The 18875-nt window shown below is 44.2% G+C and overlaps 1 protein-coding gene and 1 long non-coding RNA gene across 3 annotated transcripts in view; one reads left to right on the top strand and one right to left on the bottom strand.

Moving 5' to 3' along the window:
• Positions 1-5838: 5838 nt before the first annotated feature.
• On the bottom strand, positions 5839-12407 carry LOC135312102 (uncharacterized). Its single transcript, XR_010371759.1, has 4 exons — positions 11691-12407; positions 11209-11316; positions 8293-8396; positions 5839-6432 (listed from the first exon to the last, which is right to left on the bottom strand). It is a non-coding gene; the product is annotated as an uncharacterized LOC135312102 (long non-coding RNA).
• Positions 12408-12613: 206 nt separating this feature from the next.
• ST8SIA6 (ST8 alpha-N-acetyl-neuraminide alpha-2,8-sialyltransferase 6) overlaps positions 12614-18875 on the top strand; it is a 48612-nt gene continuing 42350 nt past the window's right edge. The window contains exons 1-2 of one of the 2 annotated variants that reach the window (XM_064444721.1): positions 12614-12861; positions 13119-13214. In XM_064444721.1, the coding sequence (XP_064300791.1) occupies positions 12767-12861; positions 13119-13214 (191 nt within the window). In that variant the 5' untranslated portion in view covers positions 12614-12766. The remainder of the gene's footprint in view (positions 12862-13118; positions 13215-18875) is intronic. The other variant, XR_010371758.1, reaches the window with a different exon arrangement.

Here is an 18875-nt window from a genome sequence, read left to right as displayed (position 1 = left end):
GCCTCACTTTCTTTCCTTCTTCCTTCTTTTACTATAAAAGCTCTCAAAGGAAACCTTTGTACGTCAGGAGAAACCAAATTAACATAATGCGCAGCACCTATAAATAGTCCCTTCAAATTAGACTTTTCTACAAAACCTTGAAGTGATATTTCTTTCTTTTTTTCTTCCTACTGCAGGTAAAACATACAGCCTTGTATAACATTTTTTCCCTTATAAAACATTATTTTTGTTGTTCTGATTTACTTATCCTCACGTTTTCTTTGACTATTTTTCAATGCTTTTATTCAGCCACAGGTGAAAATAGTCAGCACTTTGTTATTGTATTTTTGAATTTGTGCAAAAAAGAGCTTGTTAGAAATGTGGCATGTAGTATTGGCAAATTAATTACCCAGGACAATGAAAAAAAATTGTTCTAAAGACAGATATTGGAAAAATTGGATTTTTCATAAGATGTGTTTTTAAATTTTTTTAAAAACTTTTAGAGAAGTGCTTCCAGGTGTAAAGAAATTAAATAGAAACGAGCTCATCAGCTGAGAAGCATTGAGATAAGGATATTTAAATCAAGGACTGGTTTGAGGATGATAAATGAGAAAATGTTAGTCACTATTTGCACACCGTAAGGATCATCACTGTAAGGAAATTATCAGATACTTAATGCAAATTAAATTACAGAGTATTTTTTCTTTCACACAATGCCCAATCAAAATTTGGAATTCAATTCTACATGGCAAGTGAGTTCAAGAGGAGTTTAGACAAATTTCTGGAGGAAAAATCCCTTAGTTTTTTAACAAAACAGTCCAGATATCACCAGTAACTCGGAGATTTCACAGTGCTGAGGAGTTACACTAAGGAAGAGCCTACTGGCTGTATCTCCTTCTCCTTATATTTTCCCTCTTGGACACTGTTAGAGGTATTGAGGCTACCCTAAGTCCACACGGTGGTGGTTATGATCTTAAATGTCCCACAGTCATTGCCCAGGTTTTTATTCTGGAGGAAATACCTGAAGTCGCTGGTACTCGTCGGGGCGGTGTGTATGTGTGCCAGCCCTGAGGCCCCCTTCCTGCGCCTCCTCTCGCTTTCAGGACAGCCTGCTGTAAACATCTGGTCCCAGAATATGAGCATGGCTGTGAAATCTGTAGAAAAAAATGATACTGCTTGTTGATTGAGGGTAGCTGCCATTGAGTTGTTAGTACTGTAAATATTAGCCATTGCCAGGAGGTACCAGTTCCAGCTGTGCCAGACCACTCCTACCTGGCACGTGTGCCGCTCGCCATCTGCTGCGGCAGGGATGGAGGAGGCTCAGGGCTCTGCTCCAACAGAGCCTGGGGCTCTTCTGCTGATCTTGTTTTGTTTGGGTCTTTCCTCTAAGGGCCAAGCAGTGCAAAATGGTTTAAAAATTATCCACATGAACTATACAGTCTCTTGTCAGTATTAGTTCCTTACTGCTGCTAAAGAAAGAAGAAATAGCTGATAGTATCAAACACAGCTTTTCAAAGCCTGCATAGGAACCCACCAATTCTTCCAAAATATTTCATCTTCTTTCTCTATGATTTCGTTAATGCTGAGGAGCTTCCTTTTCTTTTTTCTTTTTTTCCTTGGCAATTTTAAGGACTGATAATTTAGCTTTTAAAGAACAAGCTCAGCTTCTCAGAGTCTCATGACTCCAGTGACTGAGCAGTGGGAAAAACACTAAATATCACAAGATACATAATTAAATCACAGGCACCCTTCTGTTTCTTAAGATTTTGTCCTGGGAATATTTTCCTGACCTCCAAAGCAGCTAACATTTTAATCCGGCCAGGGAAAGGCAATCACCCCTAATCTAATCTAATTTAATTTAGGTCTTGCAATGAAGCTAACTCATGACTAAACTGTTTGCTTTTTAATTCCATGGCAGTATAATCCATTGCTATATCGTGGGCAAATTACTGATCCCAGCTCAGGTATAATTATAAAATTTATTTACATAAAGCATAGACTGGAGTATCGGACAGCTACTCAAAGAATGTCTGTTTTGTTCAAATTAAGAATAGCATGTGCATTGACGAAATCCTACAAAAACCATTATTTCAAACTATAGGGCTCCCCAGTGAATATTTTCTGAGAAAAGGTAATAGCTGCAGAATCATGAAACAAGCTCTTCATGCAGCCAAGCTCACTATGTTTCCTGAGACAGCATCATCTACGTTAATTACTAGTTCCTTTTCCCTGTAACAGTTACTTCTTAAAGAGGAATTTATGAAATTAAAATAGCTTTGAATGTTTTGCATGATGGAAATTCTTTTAACACTTCCATTTCTGTAGCCCAATACAATGACTCAACTGCAACAGAGGAAAATTCTTGAAACAGGTTCACAGGAGGGGTTTCGAAACAGCTTTCTTGCTCTGCTTTAATTTGACTGTCATTTTCCAGGAATCATAGAGCAAGTCTTTAATTTTTTTTTTTTTCCACAGCTTAAGGGTTTTTTTTATACCATTGCCAACCCCTTTTTTAAGGAGTTTAGCTTGTCTTTGTTCAGTAAGACATTCCAGCTGTAATGCTGCCCGGCAAGGTCTCCTGCGTGGCCGGGCTGCGTCTGTACTCACCACGCTTTGCAGATCTCAGTGCTCTTTGTGCCTGGGCCTGTGACTCTGTTCGGGGGATTTATCTGCTATAATCACCTTGCACATTTATGGCTCAGTACAATAAAACCTCTGGCAGCTTGTTTTCTTGAAGGAGCACGCTCAGCCTGGCAGAATACAAGTTCACTGATTTGCTCCTCTCTCAGCTTTCTGGAACATTACAGCACCTAGCCTTTCATTAAATACTTTTCTTTCTCATGAATGGAAATAAAAATGTAACCCAATATTCTTTCCAAGACTCTGATAACTGGGGGAAGAATACCTTTGAGGAGAATGGGCTTTTGGTAATTGAATTGCCAAAGCAAGCACACGCTGTGTGACCTTCTTCATATAAACACAGTGAGCAACAAGCCTGGTGGTGCTCTGCATGCCAGTGCCGTCCAAATTCAGAGTACCAGAGCCCTTCACAGGTGATGGATGAGTTACTCTGGTGGGGGCAGCATTTTCCTGAGTAGTTCCTACCAAGTAATTCTGCTCTCTAGGAAATTTAACCACAAAAATCCCTTTAATTTCAGTGGTAACTGCGTGTAAAATCCCACCCTGCTGTAAGGCAGAGGGTGATGTGGGAAAGAGAGTGGCAGCCATAAAAGTAGACTTTGTGTCTTCATTTTTTAAAGGTCTTTTAAATAACTAAACCTAATGTGGTTGATGTTTTGTATGAAAAAATGTATAATTTCATCCTCCTTTTAAAAGCAGAGGTCCTTAGAAGTTTTTGTACCTTTAACTGGCAAAACCAACTTGTTTGTACATCATTCATTCAACATCCTGCCTAGGAAAACACAATTTCTATAGGCTATCTAAAAAACAAAATGAGAAAGTCAGTTTTCTAAGTTTATATTTAATAACTTAATTCTCCAAAACAGTCTCTGTATTTAAGTATAAGAGAAGTGACTAAATATGGAATCAGGAATCTAACACAAGTTTCTAAATATTATACAGGCTTAACCTTATGATTACAGAACAGATCAGTACAGGTAGAGGGGGAGTTCTGTCACTTTTTTTGTTACATTACCTTGACCCAGGAGTGTAGATGCTATAGTTGGAAAAACTGATGCTTGCTTGCTATAGCCAGAAAAAAACAGGAGTGGTCTGATCCTCATGCGCCCTCCCCACAGCTCATTCAGTGCTGCTTCAGCCGGAGCCTGGGGAAAACACAGCTCCCTTCCCTGCTGTCCCCTGTAACAGCTGCTGTGAGATGGGGTTAGCACGATGCCTTCTGTGGGGGAAACGAGCGGGCAGCTCAAAGCACCGCCACTCACCTCACAACGCGCTTGGGACCTCAGCCAGCTGGTGTCCAGGGCATGGATTCGCACCAGTGCCCTACCAGTGCAATTCTTCATGCTCCACTCACGGCTCCTTGGCTCGCACCTCCTTCCTCGATTTCCTGCAGAACATCTGGCAGCACCTTCTCATCCCACATTGGGAGCGTACCCCTATCGTCACGCATTCTCGTTTTTGTTTAGCCCAAAATATTTTTGTGTTCATTAAAAAATTCCTGCATTATCTTTAGGAGTGTAGATAAAATATATGCTAAATCTAAAATATCAGTAAATGGAAAAACAGTTTTTATAAGTGGGCTACTGACCAATCATTAAAAAGCAAAACATTGAGTTATAGCGCTGTGTTGCAGCTTTACAAACGACACGGTGTCTGAACAAAGAAATCGATATGTCACAATTTTGAATTACTTGACACCTTTTAATTTCCAGAGATCATCTTGCTTCAGATCTTGATGTGCATCACTGGGTCAGCCACTAAATGGGCCCCATGACAACCACTGGTTCCTGTCCTACAGGGCTCTGTATGCTACGTGCAAATATCCAGCACAGCAGCTCTTTCAGATACCTGCCACTACGCGTTATTCACCCTTAGCTAGATGCTAACGTGCCACAGTAGTGAACACACGCAATTCAGTGCAGATAGTTTCATTCACTGACATTTAGAAAGGGAGCGAGGTCCAACTCCTCCAGTGTGGACTGAATTTGTGGTCTCAATCTCAACCCTGGTAAAAAGATCTTATTTTTTAAATTATTTTTTTTTCTCTCCCAAACTATTGCACCATACATGTTACTGAAGAGTGAGTCACACAAGAAGGAAAAAAGTGGTGCAGAGGCTGAAGCAGCGTCTCTCCCCAAGGAAGATCCAGGCAGCGTGGTTTCAGGCATCAGGGAGAGGTGCTGCTGTGTCGCCTTGCTGATGTCTGCGTTACCTTCTGGTCGGCTGTCAGCAGGCTCCATTCAGTTTTACATGACCATATCCAACATTAACAATAAAATCACATATTGCTTACTTGTCAAATTCTCAGTTTGCTCTTAAGCACAGCGAAGCTGAGCCTAAGTACATCTGGAAAGCCTGAATAAATTTTCTCCAGCTGCAGGTTTCAAGTGATAATTCCTTGCGCTTTAGAATTGCTTTTTACACATGCTCAGCTATTCGGTCAAATGCATACTCATGCAATATGCAAACATGAAATTAAAGGCGAAGGACTTTTAAATGTTGGTATTTAAAATGCACATCCCCCCAGCATATGATAATGGTACTTTAAGCTTCAGCATTCCCCTCTGCTGAAAATGCCTTCATCCTCCCTCCCCTATGCCCTTGGGGCTCCACGCACCCCTGAATGCCAGTGGGCTGTCCCCCGTGCTGAGTCCCGGCGGCTCCCCATGCACCCCCTCACCGCCCTGAGGCCTCTGTCCTCCCCTGCTCACTCCTACTCTCCCCTTTGGGTCCTCCTCCCAAACACTGATATGTTTTTAGATTCCTTCCCATCTGATGGTGTTGCCAAGACTGTTGAGTAAAGAAGACTCAGTAATGGAGTATGCAAAACATACATTATAAGCTCAGTCTGTTTAGATGGACTTGTTAATTTTGGGGCACTTCTAACAGCACCTCACATGGTGGGTTTCTAAATAAGTACTACTGGTGCTACAGCCCTCAAGGTTAAAAATAATCTTTGTCAATCTGTAAGAAGAAAATGATCATGTGCTGCAGAAAGTCTCACCTGGGAGATAGGTACTGAATGCCTGTTCTGAAAATAATGCTAAATATAAGAGTATTTATTGATCCCTTCTGTTCAGATGGCACTCACTTTTCCTAGGTTACATTTGGTTTTCCCCTCTGCTGGACCTTAATTCTCTCCTGCCAGGCCATTGAAAGCACTGGATAATAATAAATCAAAATGTGCTTTCACTGGAAGTACAGTAATTGAGAGGGAGACAAGTCCATGAGTGGCTATCTGAGGACCATAAGAGAGATTCTGGCTTCCCCGGCACACAGATTTTCTGAAAATGGTGGTGTATTTGCAGAGCCTAATCAAAGTGAGCCAGGAGCGCAGTATGATCAGCAAGGCCTGTCACCAAGGCACAGGATATCAGCATATTTACTGAAATAGAGAAAGTAACATTTAAAAGAATTGTTATTTTTAATTAATGCATGACTCACGGAGGAAATTATATTTACATACCAAAGGATTTCACTGTGGGGATGGAGTCCTGTACTTAGCACTATATATTTAGAGGACAGAGAGACAGAGCGCTGAGCCCAAGTGATGATCTGCTGGGAGACTGAAAAAGTCCTAGCTCCCTCCCTTGGCCTCTGCCTGCTGCCTTTCACACTGTCTGAGGTTTCTTGCCTGCTCCTGATGCCGGAGAGGGGCCATGCTGCTCTGCGGCAGCCATGCTGACCCCTGTCCTGTTCCCCCTGCTGCCTTTCCCACTCCAGCGGGACAGCGATTCTCATGTGCCGGCTGAGGTGGCTCTCTCAAATATCAGCAGGAATCCCATCAGGTATTGGTCCATTTTGGTCTCCAGTCTACAAGTGGTACCATTCGGACAGAAAATTACTTCAGAATGGAGAAAGGAAAAAGACATTTGAGAAAACCCCAGTTTACAATAAGCCTTCCCAAATGCCTGTATGTCTTGCTGGCTCTTAAAGTAGCCTGGACTTACTTCTGTTTGGTGGTAAAGGTTTTCAATTTCAGTTTATTCAAGACATTTACTAGACAGATATGCCCCCTGCCCTGTCTAAACGCTGATGTTTCATTGCAGAGACACATTGAGCTTTCATAGGACTCTGGCAGGTGCTTCACCAGAACCACAAGACTGGCCCCAATTTAATGAAATATTCATGTGCTTAAAGCTGCATCTGAGCTAAAGTACCGTGCTGAGCTGGCTCCCAGGCACCCTCAGAACTGATTTCCTACACAGCCCCATAACATCTGGGACACGGGTTCTCCTCTCCCCTGCTCTGAGTGGGGCATCCCACAGTCAGACACCCTGTCCAGATGCCCCTGCTGCAGATTCCCACATCCACCTCTCCAGCATGGCTGCTGCAGGCGGGGGACTGGGGCACACCCACACCCATTTGGCACCTCCTTTGCCTCACCTGTACCACAGCCTTATCAGCATTGACTTTGCAACACTGCAAACAGCTTAAGTACCACCTGATGATGGAACACAGAGAATGAGGGATTCGCAGCAGATATGTTTCTATGGAGTATTCAACAGTTTTTACTGCAGAATAGACCAGAATGATCAGGTTTAGAATAGGTTTAGGCTGCAATATGGCAGTTATATTTTTAACTCTGTTTAATGGGGTTAATGACTTTTTCTCGGTTTAAAGACAGAGGTCCTGTCTTTCTTCCTCCAAACCCCTCAAATCCATGAGATTGTGGTGCTCTGTATCAATTTTGTTGTTTACTTCAGTACCAACAAAGTAGTCTATCCCGATATATCAGCATATGATGCTTCCTTATTTTTTTTAATTATGGTATTCTGTGAATTTGAACAAAGGCCATGTAAGGATGCCAAAAAAAGATGAGCTCTAGCTTTCTTTCAGTGAACTGTGAACCCAAGAAGCCAGTTTGGAGCCGGGCTGTCAGGCCACCATCCTTGATCAAGCTCAGTAGATAATCTTCCCACCCCATGATTAGGCTCTCATACAGTTATCCCTCTTTTCTTCCTCCAAGTAATCCCTGCTATTTGCTTACATCATGCGTTTAGTATCCTAAATTGTGGCTCTGATTTCCCACAAGCATAAGCAATGCTGACTGACCACAACAGCCCATCGCTTGCATGGTTAAGGGTTAGCCTCAACTCCACTACAGCCCCTCATTTCTGTTGCTGAGCATTTTATACGCACACTTCAACAAACACGTGATCCCAAATTGGATTTTTCTACAGATAAGCAGCTGGACACACTGTGCCATATTCACTGATGGAAAGAAATGTTCAGCTTGACATAATTACCTCAACCATTGACCACACTGCCTGATGAGAACCCTTCCATTACATGACAGCCCTGGAGGCATATTCCCCCTCCAGCCATGCAGGCATTTTAAGAACCACTGGGAGCTGTACCATCAGTCTGCATGCTGATCTATGACAAGTAAGTGTTGCTTGAACAGTTTTTGTCAGTGCTGATTTACTTGCTTTGTTTGTTTCCTTGGGGTTTTAATAACAGTATTAGAAGTCTTTGCTCCTGATGTATTTGACATTGTGCCATTGGTCCACTAGGATTTGGTTGAGTGTTTTGCATTATTTTTAATTTGCATTCACAGTATGCTCTGTAATAACTCGCTCTGAATTCTCGCAATGGATGCTGTGAATTTGTATTAACAGCAGCGCTGGCTTGTGTGATGTGTAGTAAAATTCTTTGCAAAAGAATACTTACCGCTTCATGTCCTTTAAGCATAGGAGATCAGAGTTTCCACGTAACAACAGAAATTCTTCTTAGCAAATTGTTCCTGAGCTAATCATAATAGGAAGGATTTCAGCCTAGGTGGAAATCATTGACACAAGCTGCTGTTGATGCCAAAAATTTACATAAATTCAAAAAGCAATTAGACACAATTATGGAAGAAAAATCCATGAAAGGTGACTAAACACACAGATAGCTCTGGTTCAGAAAGTCCCTGAGCCATTGATTGCTGGAAGCTGAGAAAGGATCCTAGGGATGGATCACTGCACAGTTCTTCCCTAGGAGTCTGCTACTGGGCACTGCCTGAAGAACAGGCTGTTCTAGCCTGACCCAATATGGCCTTTCTTACGGTGTGATGTTAAGGAAGCCACGCCGAGAGCACTTAGGAAAAAGGCGGGGGGGGGCAAATCTCTCTCCCTTCAGGCTAACAACTTGCAAGTTTTCAAGGTTTCTGCATTAAAACCCTCCTTTGTACCTAATTAGGATGCAGATCCTCTTCCCCCCATCAGCTTTCTTAGGAAGAGCACACACACTGGACTGCACTACAATCATGGGCATTTCAATGCCTGCAGTGCCCTTAATTGGATGAAGCCTTGCACAGTGGCTGGCAGCAGTGCACTGATTTTCAGTAGCTACTGGCCTCAAGTTTGCTTATGCTACAAGATGCATTTCTGGCAACAAATGTTTATCTGCCATGGGGCAGAATCAAGTCTGCTAAAGAGGTGAAGCTGGTTACTCAGTTAAAACTAAAGAGAGGAATCTGCTGAAGCATACACATGTTACTCTGACACAGGAAAATCATAGCCAGTTTACAGCAGTGAAAAATCACTACTTTTGTCCACAAGAGGCAAGTCCTACCATAAGCATGACATCTTACAATACGCTCAGCATCTTGAAGACTTCTCCATGTGCCCTGACTTTTTTCACCGTGACCTTCTCTGGAGGGTGAACAATGCCTTCCAGGATGAGCCGTCACTGGGACACTTCATGAACGCCTCAGAACTGGGGTACACATAACTGCTTTTAAACACCTAATACTTAAGCTAGTTTTACGCAGAACTCAGACTGTTTGCTGGCTGAATTTAGTTATTAGGTTATTATTAAAATAAAGCCCAATTTGTTACATCATAGGACACAAAACCCTGTCCTAAAAATAAAGTGAAAAATATTAAGGCAAGACAGAAAAAGCACAGCAGCAACAGCCACAATGTGATTGTTGGGTTTGGATTTGACCTTTTTTTTAAATGGGTTACAGGAGCACTTTTTTTTTTTGTGAAGTGGTCTGGACAATTTTATGTCCTGCAGTTTGGCAGACAGCCCATCAGTTCTTGTTTATCATTATTTAAACCATGTTTCCTGGTACTTTGGGTGGAAATAAACAACAAAGTTGTGAAACTCACTGAACCAGTGACTTCCTCCCAGTTGGAAACACATGGGTTTTGTGGGGTTTTTTTTTTTTTTGTTTTGTATTTTGCTAAAAAGCACTCACATTGATGACTACACTAAAAATACCCAAACAGTAGTCTTGCACCAATATCTCACTCTGGGGACTCTCATGCTTTCCCAACAACATGGGACTCCAGTTCCACTGAATATCTTTAGTACCTTTCTCTTCTTCCTAATTGTACCAGTAATCTCCCCTCCTATTTGCAGTAACTAATATCCCTGTGACAGCCATTGCTTAGATGAGAAGGCAGCATTAGGAAAGCATTTAATGAACATTAATTGCTTCTTAATATGATTTAGCTGCTGGAAATAAGGCAGCTAAACTAGCTCCATGTGACCAGCAGCCCTACAGGCACCACCACCAGACTCCTCCTGAGATGCAATCCTATCACCTGGGGGGCAGCAGCTATACACAGATGATACCCAAGGCTACATTTTACTTTTCCAAATTAGCAGCTAAGTAGGGTTGTAGGAACTCAGCAACAAAGTCATCATGACACCACCTGGCTGATTAGCGATCTCTTCCTTCTGTGCAAGCCAGCAATTATCAGTTCCCACTGACTCCAGAAGCTAATGGAGATCAGAGGCTGGGTGATGCTGCCAAGATCCAGCAGCTTCCAGCTGTCAGGACGAGGATGAGATGGGACACTGTACACTGTTTGGTCTTGTCTTTTCCTGCATGGCATCTTTGGCACCTGTGCCTTTATCATTTTGACCCTCTACATTATGTTACCTGACATTGTCAGTTCTGGCATGGCAACATGATGCAAGAGGAACTTGATCTTTGAATCCAGCATTCCTAAATTTGGATCCTGATTCACCATTGATTCTTATCTCACCCTTTAGTTAGGTCACTTAACCTCTCTACTAAGCAGCTCTGCCAGGAAATTAAGGCTTGTAACACCTAGAGATACTGTTACAATCAATCAATAAATTTTTGTAAAGCTGTGGGTAAACACAAAGTGCCAAGCCTAATTTAAACAGGTAGTGTTGATAACTTACCCATTTTCTTTGCAAGAACTTTAATATGACACAAAGATTAACCTTCTGATCTGTGAAAAAAATCACTACTGATATCATAGACTGGTGTTGGTAGCAGACCTCTAACTTGAAATACGATGTCCTCATGACATCACTAAATTTCCCATGGATTAGCTGACAATGATATTTCAGGACTCACGGGAAAACTGTATTGCAGAGGGAAATAACAGTACGGGAAAAACCAGTTTTCTGGACTGTAATTCTTCATCTTCTTTCATTCAGAGCTGAAACAGAATACCACTAGACTTTCTAAAATGAAAGATTTATTGTTTTACATAATTTAATGGATATTATGAGGGAGTTCATAATATCCACTAACATAAGCAGGAGGCTTCAAGTTTTACAGATGTAACAGTGGGATCAGCATTTCTAATATCTACTACCCAGTAAATATATACGTACCTGGAAAAGCTTGACTGTTGGCCTCTACATGTTGATATCCATTGTCAACTGGATTTATAGGAGAGGCCTGAAGCTGAAGTAAGTTTTTTGGAAATGGTGATGAAACACCTGCACGTGCAAGACATTTATGATTCATGACATCCTCAAAGCAGCAAACTTTTTCAGGACTTCAGAAGTCTTAACACTGTCTTTATTTCTCTATTACTAGTAAGTGCTTCAAAGCCAAGAGGACAACTGAGCTGTGCTCACGGGAGTGCCGTGCACTGAACCAGTCCCATACCTGCCACCCCTTGGCAATGCCAGCCCACAACTCCTCCTAGCTGCCTCCCGCCAGCACCCACAGTGCTGCTCACCAGGGACATAACAAATACCACAAAAAATAATTAGCTATTTCCTGGCACACCCCATCACAGCTGGTGCTGTGCTGTTCCTCCGATGGACTGCCGGCACGCTGCTTCTTATTGTCATACCTAACCACTTACCAGTCACAGTACTGAGTCCCTTGTTACTTCATTTATAGCTGCAGCAAGGCTCATATTTTGAGGCTTTCCAGCCATTGCTTGAAAAACATAACAGTAGTTCCAAGGCTTAGGGGAATGCTTGCAGATACAGAAAATGTGAAGGATATGGAAGAATCTGCAAAAACAAGGTGAAAGGCTGCTGTAAGGTATAGCATCCCTACCACCCACTCTCTTAATAAAGGGCCTAAGTAGTGGCACCGTGCCACCTTACTAGGTTTCTCATACCAATGGTCGGCCTCGTGAAAACAAGTACACAATTAGGCAAAAAGATGCAAACTTACTACAGAAACATTTCTTTACCAAAATCACTGCAAATATATTTTATTTTTAAAAAACCACAAAACAAACAACAAAAAAGCAAAACACAAACGAACCAGCACGTTGACTGTTATCTATCAATAAGATGAAGACCTATTAAAGCAGCGGCGACGTGCAGTGCGGGCTGCCCGGACCCCCGCGGCGGCCCCCCACCGGGTACCCCCCCCCGCCCTCCGGCACCGCAGCCCCCCCCCCCGCCCCAATTAAAGCTCCGGCAGCATTCCAGCTCCCTCGCACCGCACGGCAGCCGCCCCGCTGCCCTCGGCGCCCAGGAACGCCCCGAGGGGCCGCCGGCCAAGGCCGCCCAGGTCCTGCCCCCCTCACGGCGCCGAGCCGCCGCCAGGCAGCGAGCGGGGACAGAGAGGCGGCGCCCCACACCCCCGAACCGCCCCCCCCCGGGAACCTGCCCGGGGAAGCGCCGCGCCGCTCGCCTGAGGGGAAAGTTTGGCGGCAGGGCCGGCTTGTCCCTGCCCGGCCCTTCGGCGCGGCCCCGCGGGGCCATCGCCCCGGCGGGCAGGGCCCCGAGCGGCGGTCGCGGTGGGAGGGAGGGACGGGGGCTCTGATGATGGCGGCAGCGCAGGGCTGCGGCCGCCGGAGCGGGTGAGGGGCGGGGCGGAGAGAGACCCTGTGGCTGCTATGGCCGCCTCCCCCTGCCCGCAGCCTGCCTTAAATACTATGGAGCGGCCGTAGCTGCGGCGCGCGCCGCTGCCGAGCGCACCATGCGGGCTGTCATCGCCTTGGCCGCGGCGCTGGGCAGCTTGCTGCTGGGCGGCTGCCTCCTGCGCCTGGGCGGCCAGCAGCCCCTCCGGGCCAGGTAGGGTGGCTGCCGGGGGCCTCGCCTCGCCTCGCCCGCTGCGGTGGGGCCGCGGGGCGGGAGAGCCCGGAGCCGGCCGGAGAAGGAGGAGTGGGAGGCGGCCACCCTCCCGCCGCCGGGAGCGGGGCGCGGCGGAGCCCGGCGCGGGTGTCCGCGGCGTGTGGGCGATGCGTGGGGAGGAGAGCGGCGCCGCCTGCGCCGGGTGATGTTTAATCATTGGTTCTGACAACTTTGTTTTCCCCCGTGCCGCTTGCCAGGGGCTGGGAGGAGGACGCGGGAGCAGCTGCTGTCACGCCGAAAGTGGTGCGAGCCCTCAGGTCCCCGCCGCCGTCCCCTCCTCAGGCCGAGAACAGGTACGGGCTGCCCGCCCTCGGGTGCCGGTAGCGGGGGTCCGTGCGGAGGGGCGGCAGGGGCAGGAATTCGCCTTCGCTCCAGTTCGTGCTTCCTTTTGTTTTGGCAGCTTAATCAGAGCGTTAGGGACCTACTAGACCGAGGAAATGAAAATTCACTTTCACTGTAATAAATTATTTGCTCGAAGGCCCTCTTAATGACGGCTGTCACTCTGCCGTTGGGTTTGAGCCCAATAAAATGTTGCACGCAGCAGTTTTGTTAACATACAACACAAGAAAGTGCTCGCCGAATAGCATGTTCCAGGTATCATCTTCTTTCCAGGAAGGTGGAGCTGGAGCCGGGTAATATTATATTATTATACACATTTTTGTAATGTGTATTTAGTTAAAAATACGGTTTCTCCTTTAAAATCCACAGGATGAAGGCCAGATATATGAACCCTTTTTCATACTGTGTAGCGTCTTACTTCGTGGGAGCCCTTTCACTTGATCCCGTGCCTTGATCTTTTAGATCAGTGATCTTTGCTTTACAGCCTGTTATTTTACAATGAAAGTTTAATATGAAAACGGTTGGCAAAATTAGCTGTGAAACAAGTTGTGTCTTATATGCAGGCTTCAATATTAATGGCTGTGTTTTTGTGCTCTTGAGTCTTTACACACTCTATGAAAACTAATAGTGCAGAAGAGGGTGGTGTAATCCACACGTGAGATATTACTGTGGAAGAAGAAGTTTGCAAATATTTTTGCTATTCTCTTTTAATTTACCTCATTAACATTACAGTTCCAGTGATTATTATATGTTAATATATATTATGGTCAAAACCACATGATAAAAATTAGAAAAAACTTGGGAATTTGGCCTTTAATGGGAACTGCGATGTCCTGGTTATATTGAAGTTATCGGTGACAATACAGTTAACCTTACTGAGGCTGCCATTTCACCCAATCTGGTGGAATTTGAGGTTGAGACAACATATGCTTTCCCAAAGTGAATGCAAGTGACATTAGTCATAGTAACCATTGCACTGTATCCTAACAGTAGGTTTCCTGCATGTTTCCGATGAGAGACCCTTGTGTGCCCTGACTCAGAATTAGAACTTTTGCAAGCCATAAATGCATAACATCTTTCAAAATTTGAGTGAAACAAAAGGAACATTCACAGAATTCTAACTGCTATTATGTGCTGCTAGCTTGCTTCTCTTTCCTGTGCTCATTTTTTCCCTTTCTGATTTGTTTTTTTTGCTTCTTTTCCACTCCTTACAATTTATTGGTTTTGCAGTATGTACTGTGTTCTGCTTTGGTTTTTGTAGCTGTCACTCTATTCTCCTCTCCACTCTGTTTTGTGTTATGTCTGTGGTTCCCCCTCTGCCCTGTCTTTGCATACTCTTCCCTGCTAGTTTCTGAGCTGCAGTCTCCTGCCACTCAGCTCTGTGTGCTAAACCGTGGAGTCACATTGACTAGAAATGCTGGCAGAGAGCACTTCAGAGAACAGACTCTAGCTACTTCCCATCTGCTATTAGTACACTCACAACTGGAGCAAAGAAAGTGGAAGCAACGCATACTGAAGAGGGCTGAAAATCCATGGCATGTATGGGTCGGATTTAATCTCTGTAATAAAGCAAGTGAGCATGAGATTTTAAGTACATGTTTTTCCTTAATCTACCCAGAGGATTTTGGCACCAATCTGGAGCTACTTTTGATCAACCTGAAATTGTATTTCATAGTAACTACATGACTGCAAGTGTGTGACAAGTAAACCATTCATCAAAAAAAGTTTAATTTCACTCTAGCTCCTATAATCATAGTGTCTTTGGAGGGATGGCTTGCTGGCTGAATCCAAGAGAGGATGTTCTTTCTCACCTGAGTGACTACGCTCAGTAAGCTGGCCTGACAGGAGTTTGTGGTGCATGTTTGGCATATGAGGAAGGAGAGAGAGCTGCTGGACTGACCAGGAGCTGTTACTTAATACAGAGAGCAGCTGGACTGGGCAGGGAGCCATGCTAGAGGGGTTTGATTCAGGCAGCAGCTGGACTGGGCCTGGCTGAGCGCCATGATGGAGAGATTTGATCCAGAGAGCATCTGGACTCATTCAAGAGATTCAGCCCAATCCCTCAGTGGTGGAGATGGATGGTCTGGTGAATAGGAATTAGATTCCAGTTTGCAGTGGGGTTTTGCTGCGGTATAGCAAAAGGACAGAGGAGTCCCCCTTTGAAATAGGTTGTACAGGGTACAGTGAATTTTTGAATCATGTGGCTATGTTAGTATGTTGATGCATAAAACTAGGAACAATCTATTGGTGCAGACTTTCCAAAGTATCCATCTCCTAAAGTATTCTGATGGTTTGAATAGCATTGCTATGTTGCTGACAGCAATGTCCTTTCCTGCATAAAAGTAAGAGGATGGTGCATAGATGCTAGGTTAGACTCTGGTCTCTTCATCAGTTTGACGCATTTTTCTGGAAAGCTAAGATTTTCTCACCAACTTTGGTGGGAGGATCTGGGAAAGGAAAAAGAAAAAAAACAGGGCACTATTCTTCTTGAACTCCAAGTATAAGTGATCTAGACAGTCTTCAGAATCACAAGCTAATCTTTCTTCTTATCATGATTTCCTTTGCTGTGGGAGGCATATTTGTAACCAGACATCTCCTGAAGAATCTCTAAGGCCCTATTATTCTGTTGCCTCGCAATATTGAAAGCTAATCTGTTCCTTTACTTCAAGTAATTCTTTTAAAAGGATGAAGCTGAAGGATGAATGGATGAAAAGCAGGGGATTGGTTCAGACTGTCACAGATATTTAGGCAGGTATTATGCACAGCAATATTTAATTAGATGGTGACAAGGCACCTAAAGTAATCTGAAGATCCGTGTCTTAGTAAATAACCTTGAAGATGTGGTTTCTCTCTTACAGGTCATTTCTTACCACTTTTTCTTGCTACGTGTTAGCTCACAGAACCATAGAATTGTTTAGGTTGGAAAAGACCTTTAAGATCATCAAATCCAACCATTAACCTAACACTGCCAAGTCCACCACTAAACCATGTCCCTAAGCACCACATCCAAACATCCTTTCAAATACCACCAAGGATGGTGACTCAACCACTTCCCTGGGCAGCCTGTTCCAGTCCCTGACAACCCTTTCAGTGAAGTTATATTTCCTAATATCTTATCTAAACTTCCCCTCGTGCAGCTTGAGGCCATGATGCAACACAAGACCGTTCCCTCTTGTTCCATCACTTGTTATCTGGGAGAAGAGACGGACACCCACCTCACTACAACCTCCTGTCAGGTAGTTGTAGAGAGTGACAAGGCCTCCCCTCAGCCTCCTCTTCTCAGGCTAAGCAACCCCAGTTCCCTCAGCCGCTGCTCAAAAGACTTGTTCTCCAGACCCTACACCAGCTTTGTTGCCCTTCTTTGGACATCTCCAGCACCTCAATGTCTTTCTTGGAGTGAGGGGCCCAAAACTGAACACAGTACTTGAGGTGTGGCCTCACCAGTGCCAAGTACAGGTGGACGATCACTTCCCTCCTCCTGCTGGCCACACTATTCCTGATACAAGCCATGATACTGTTGGCCTTCTTGGCCGCATGGGCATACTCCTGGCTCATGTTCAGCGGCTGTTGACCCATGCCCCTACGTCGTTTTCCGCCAGGCAGCTCTCAAGCCACTCATCCCCAAGGCAGTAGCATTATGACCAAAGTGTAGGACCTGGCACATAGTCTTGTTGAACCCGATACAGTTGGCCTCGGCCCATCAATCCAGCATGTCCAGATCCCTCTGTAGAGCCTTCCTTTCCTCAAGCAGATCAACACTCCCACCCAACTTGGTGTCATCTGCAAACTTACTGAGGGTGCACTCTATCCCCTCATCCAGATCATTGATAAAGAAACAAAACTGGCCCTAATACTGAGCACTGGGGAACACCACTTGTGACTGGCTGCCACCTGGATTTAACTCCGTTCACCACAACTCTTTGGGTCCAGCCACCCAGCCAGTTTTTTACCCAATGAAGAGTACACCTGTTTGGGCTTTGAGCAGCCAGTTTCTCCAGGAGAAGGCTGTGGGAAACAGTGTCAAAGGCTTTACTAAAGTCTAGGTAGATAACATCCACAGCCTTTACCTCATCCACGTGAACAATGTGACTGCCTCTACAGTGTGACTTCCAGTTTTTGCTTCAGTTTATTTCACAGCTTACTGTGCCTGTTAGGGTTTCTCACTGAAAAAAAAAAGGGCCACTCTTAATAAGATTCCTTTAGTAGGCCCCAAATTTATTCATGGAACCAGTATCATTTACAGCACAGTTCTGTGGTTCACTGGCAAATCCTCATGTCTACACCTCATACCATCCTCTCAGTTTTTAAGCTGTAACTGCAAGTACAGCTTAAACTTGCTTAAGCCAACAGTACTACCAAAAGAAGTAGTCTCCCACTTGTCCCACCTTTAGACACTTGGTCCTCCCACCCTCCCCACCTGTGTTTGTGCTGGCATATTTGGTTGTGTAGTCACAGCATTAATTGCAAAATAGAGGGCTCAGTACTGCTAGTGCTTATCAGGGGAAGGTGACAATATTAAGAGAAGCTAGGTAGTCTTTTCTTTGTTATGAGGCCCACCATTTGCTATGCTAAGCTTTGGGCAGAAATTCTAACTTGGTTTGTACTGCCCAGGAATATATAGCAGATAAATAAAACCAGCTTCTACAAGGGAAATGAAAAGAGTTTCCTTAGGCACTATTTATATATACTTCATATACAAGTAAAACCAAGGCAGCAATACCCTGAAGAACTGGCCACCACTACTCTGTTGCTGTTTGTATCACCAATTTTAAGGCCACTTACTATTTCCCTAACTTACGCTCTGTCTTTGCAGGTCCAAGACGAGGACAGTGTAGAGACTGTTGGGGTAATTGAACAGTGGGAGGAAGTGATTGAGGAGCTATGAGTAAACAAGTTAGTATTAATACAGTGTTCCATAGTGGTGTTTTCTCCAATTCCTCTCTCAGCAGCAGATCTTTATGCAGGCCTGGGGAATAAACAACTATACTTAATTAACTATGCTACAGGGACCTGTACATTCTGTCTCTTGTCAAAATATTGCATTCTAGCAGGCAGAAGGGAAAGAAGAGACAGGCTATTACCACGATTATGAACAGTACCTTAGTATATTGCACAAGTAATTTGCTATACTTTAGATTAGTCAGCACTGGTGGCCACTTCACTAATTTTACTGCGCTCTTAGTATTTTTTTCCTTCATTCCCAAGTGATGCATGCAGACATATTTTAGGAGTGCATTTCTAACACATGCCTCATGTATTAGTTCTGTCTAAATGAATAGGTGCCCAACTGAAAGCTACTGCCAGGACACATTTATGTTCTGACAGTGTTGAAAGGTTTCCCAGCCTCTTTCTGTTTACTTGGTCCAAGTGAAACTGCTCTGTCATTCTGTCTATCGTGGTCTATTGTAATATCATTTCAGTGTAAGTACCTTATTCTTTTCACTTTACCCACCGTGAGACCCTGAATATTGCTTGTCATGTTATGTGTCATGTGGTTTATGAATTTTATAAATAAAAAGTATCTGATGTTATGTATAACTCTGGGTAATGCAGCAGAAGGTCTTCCAAATAATTTCAAAATGCAGCTTGTCTTGAAGACCTGATTTAGCATTCCT

Source organism: Phalacrocorax carbo, chromosome 2, assembly GCF_963921805.1.
Source record: "Phalacrocorax carbo chromosome 2, bPhaCar2.1, whole genome shotgun sequence".
Taxonomy (NCBI): Eukaryota; Metazoa; Chordata; class Aves; order Suliformes; family Phalacrocoracidae; genus Phalacrocorax; species Phalacrocorax carbo.
This window is presented reverse-complemented; position numbering and strand designations above follow the sequence as displayed.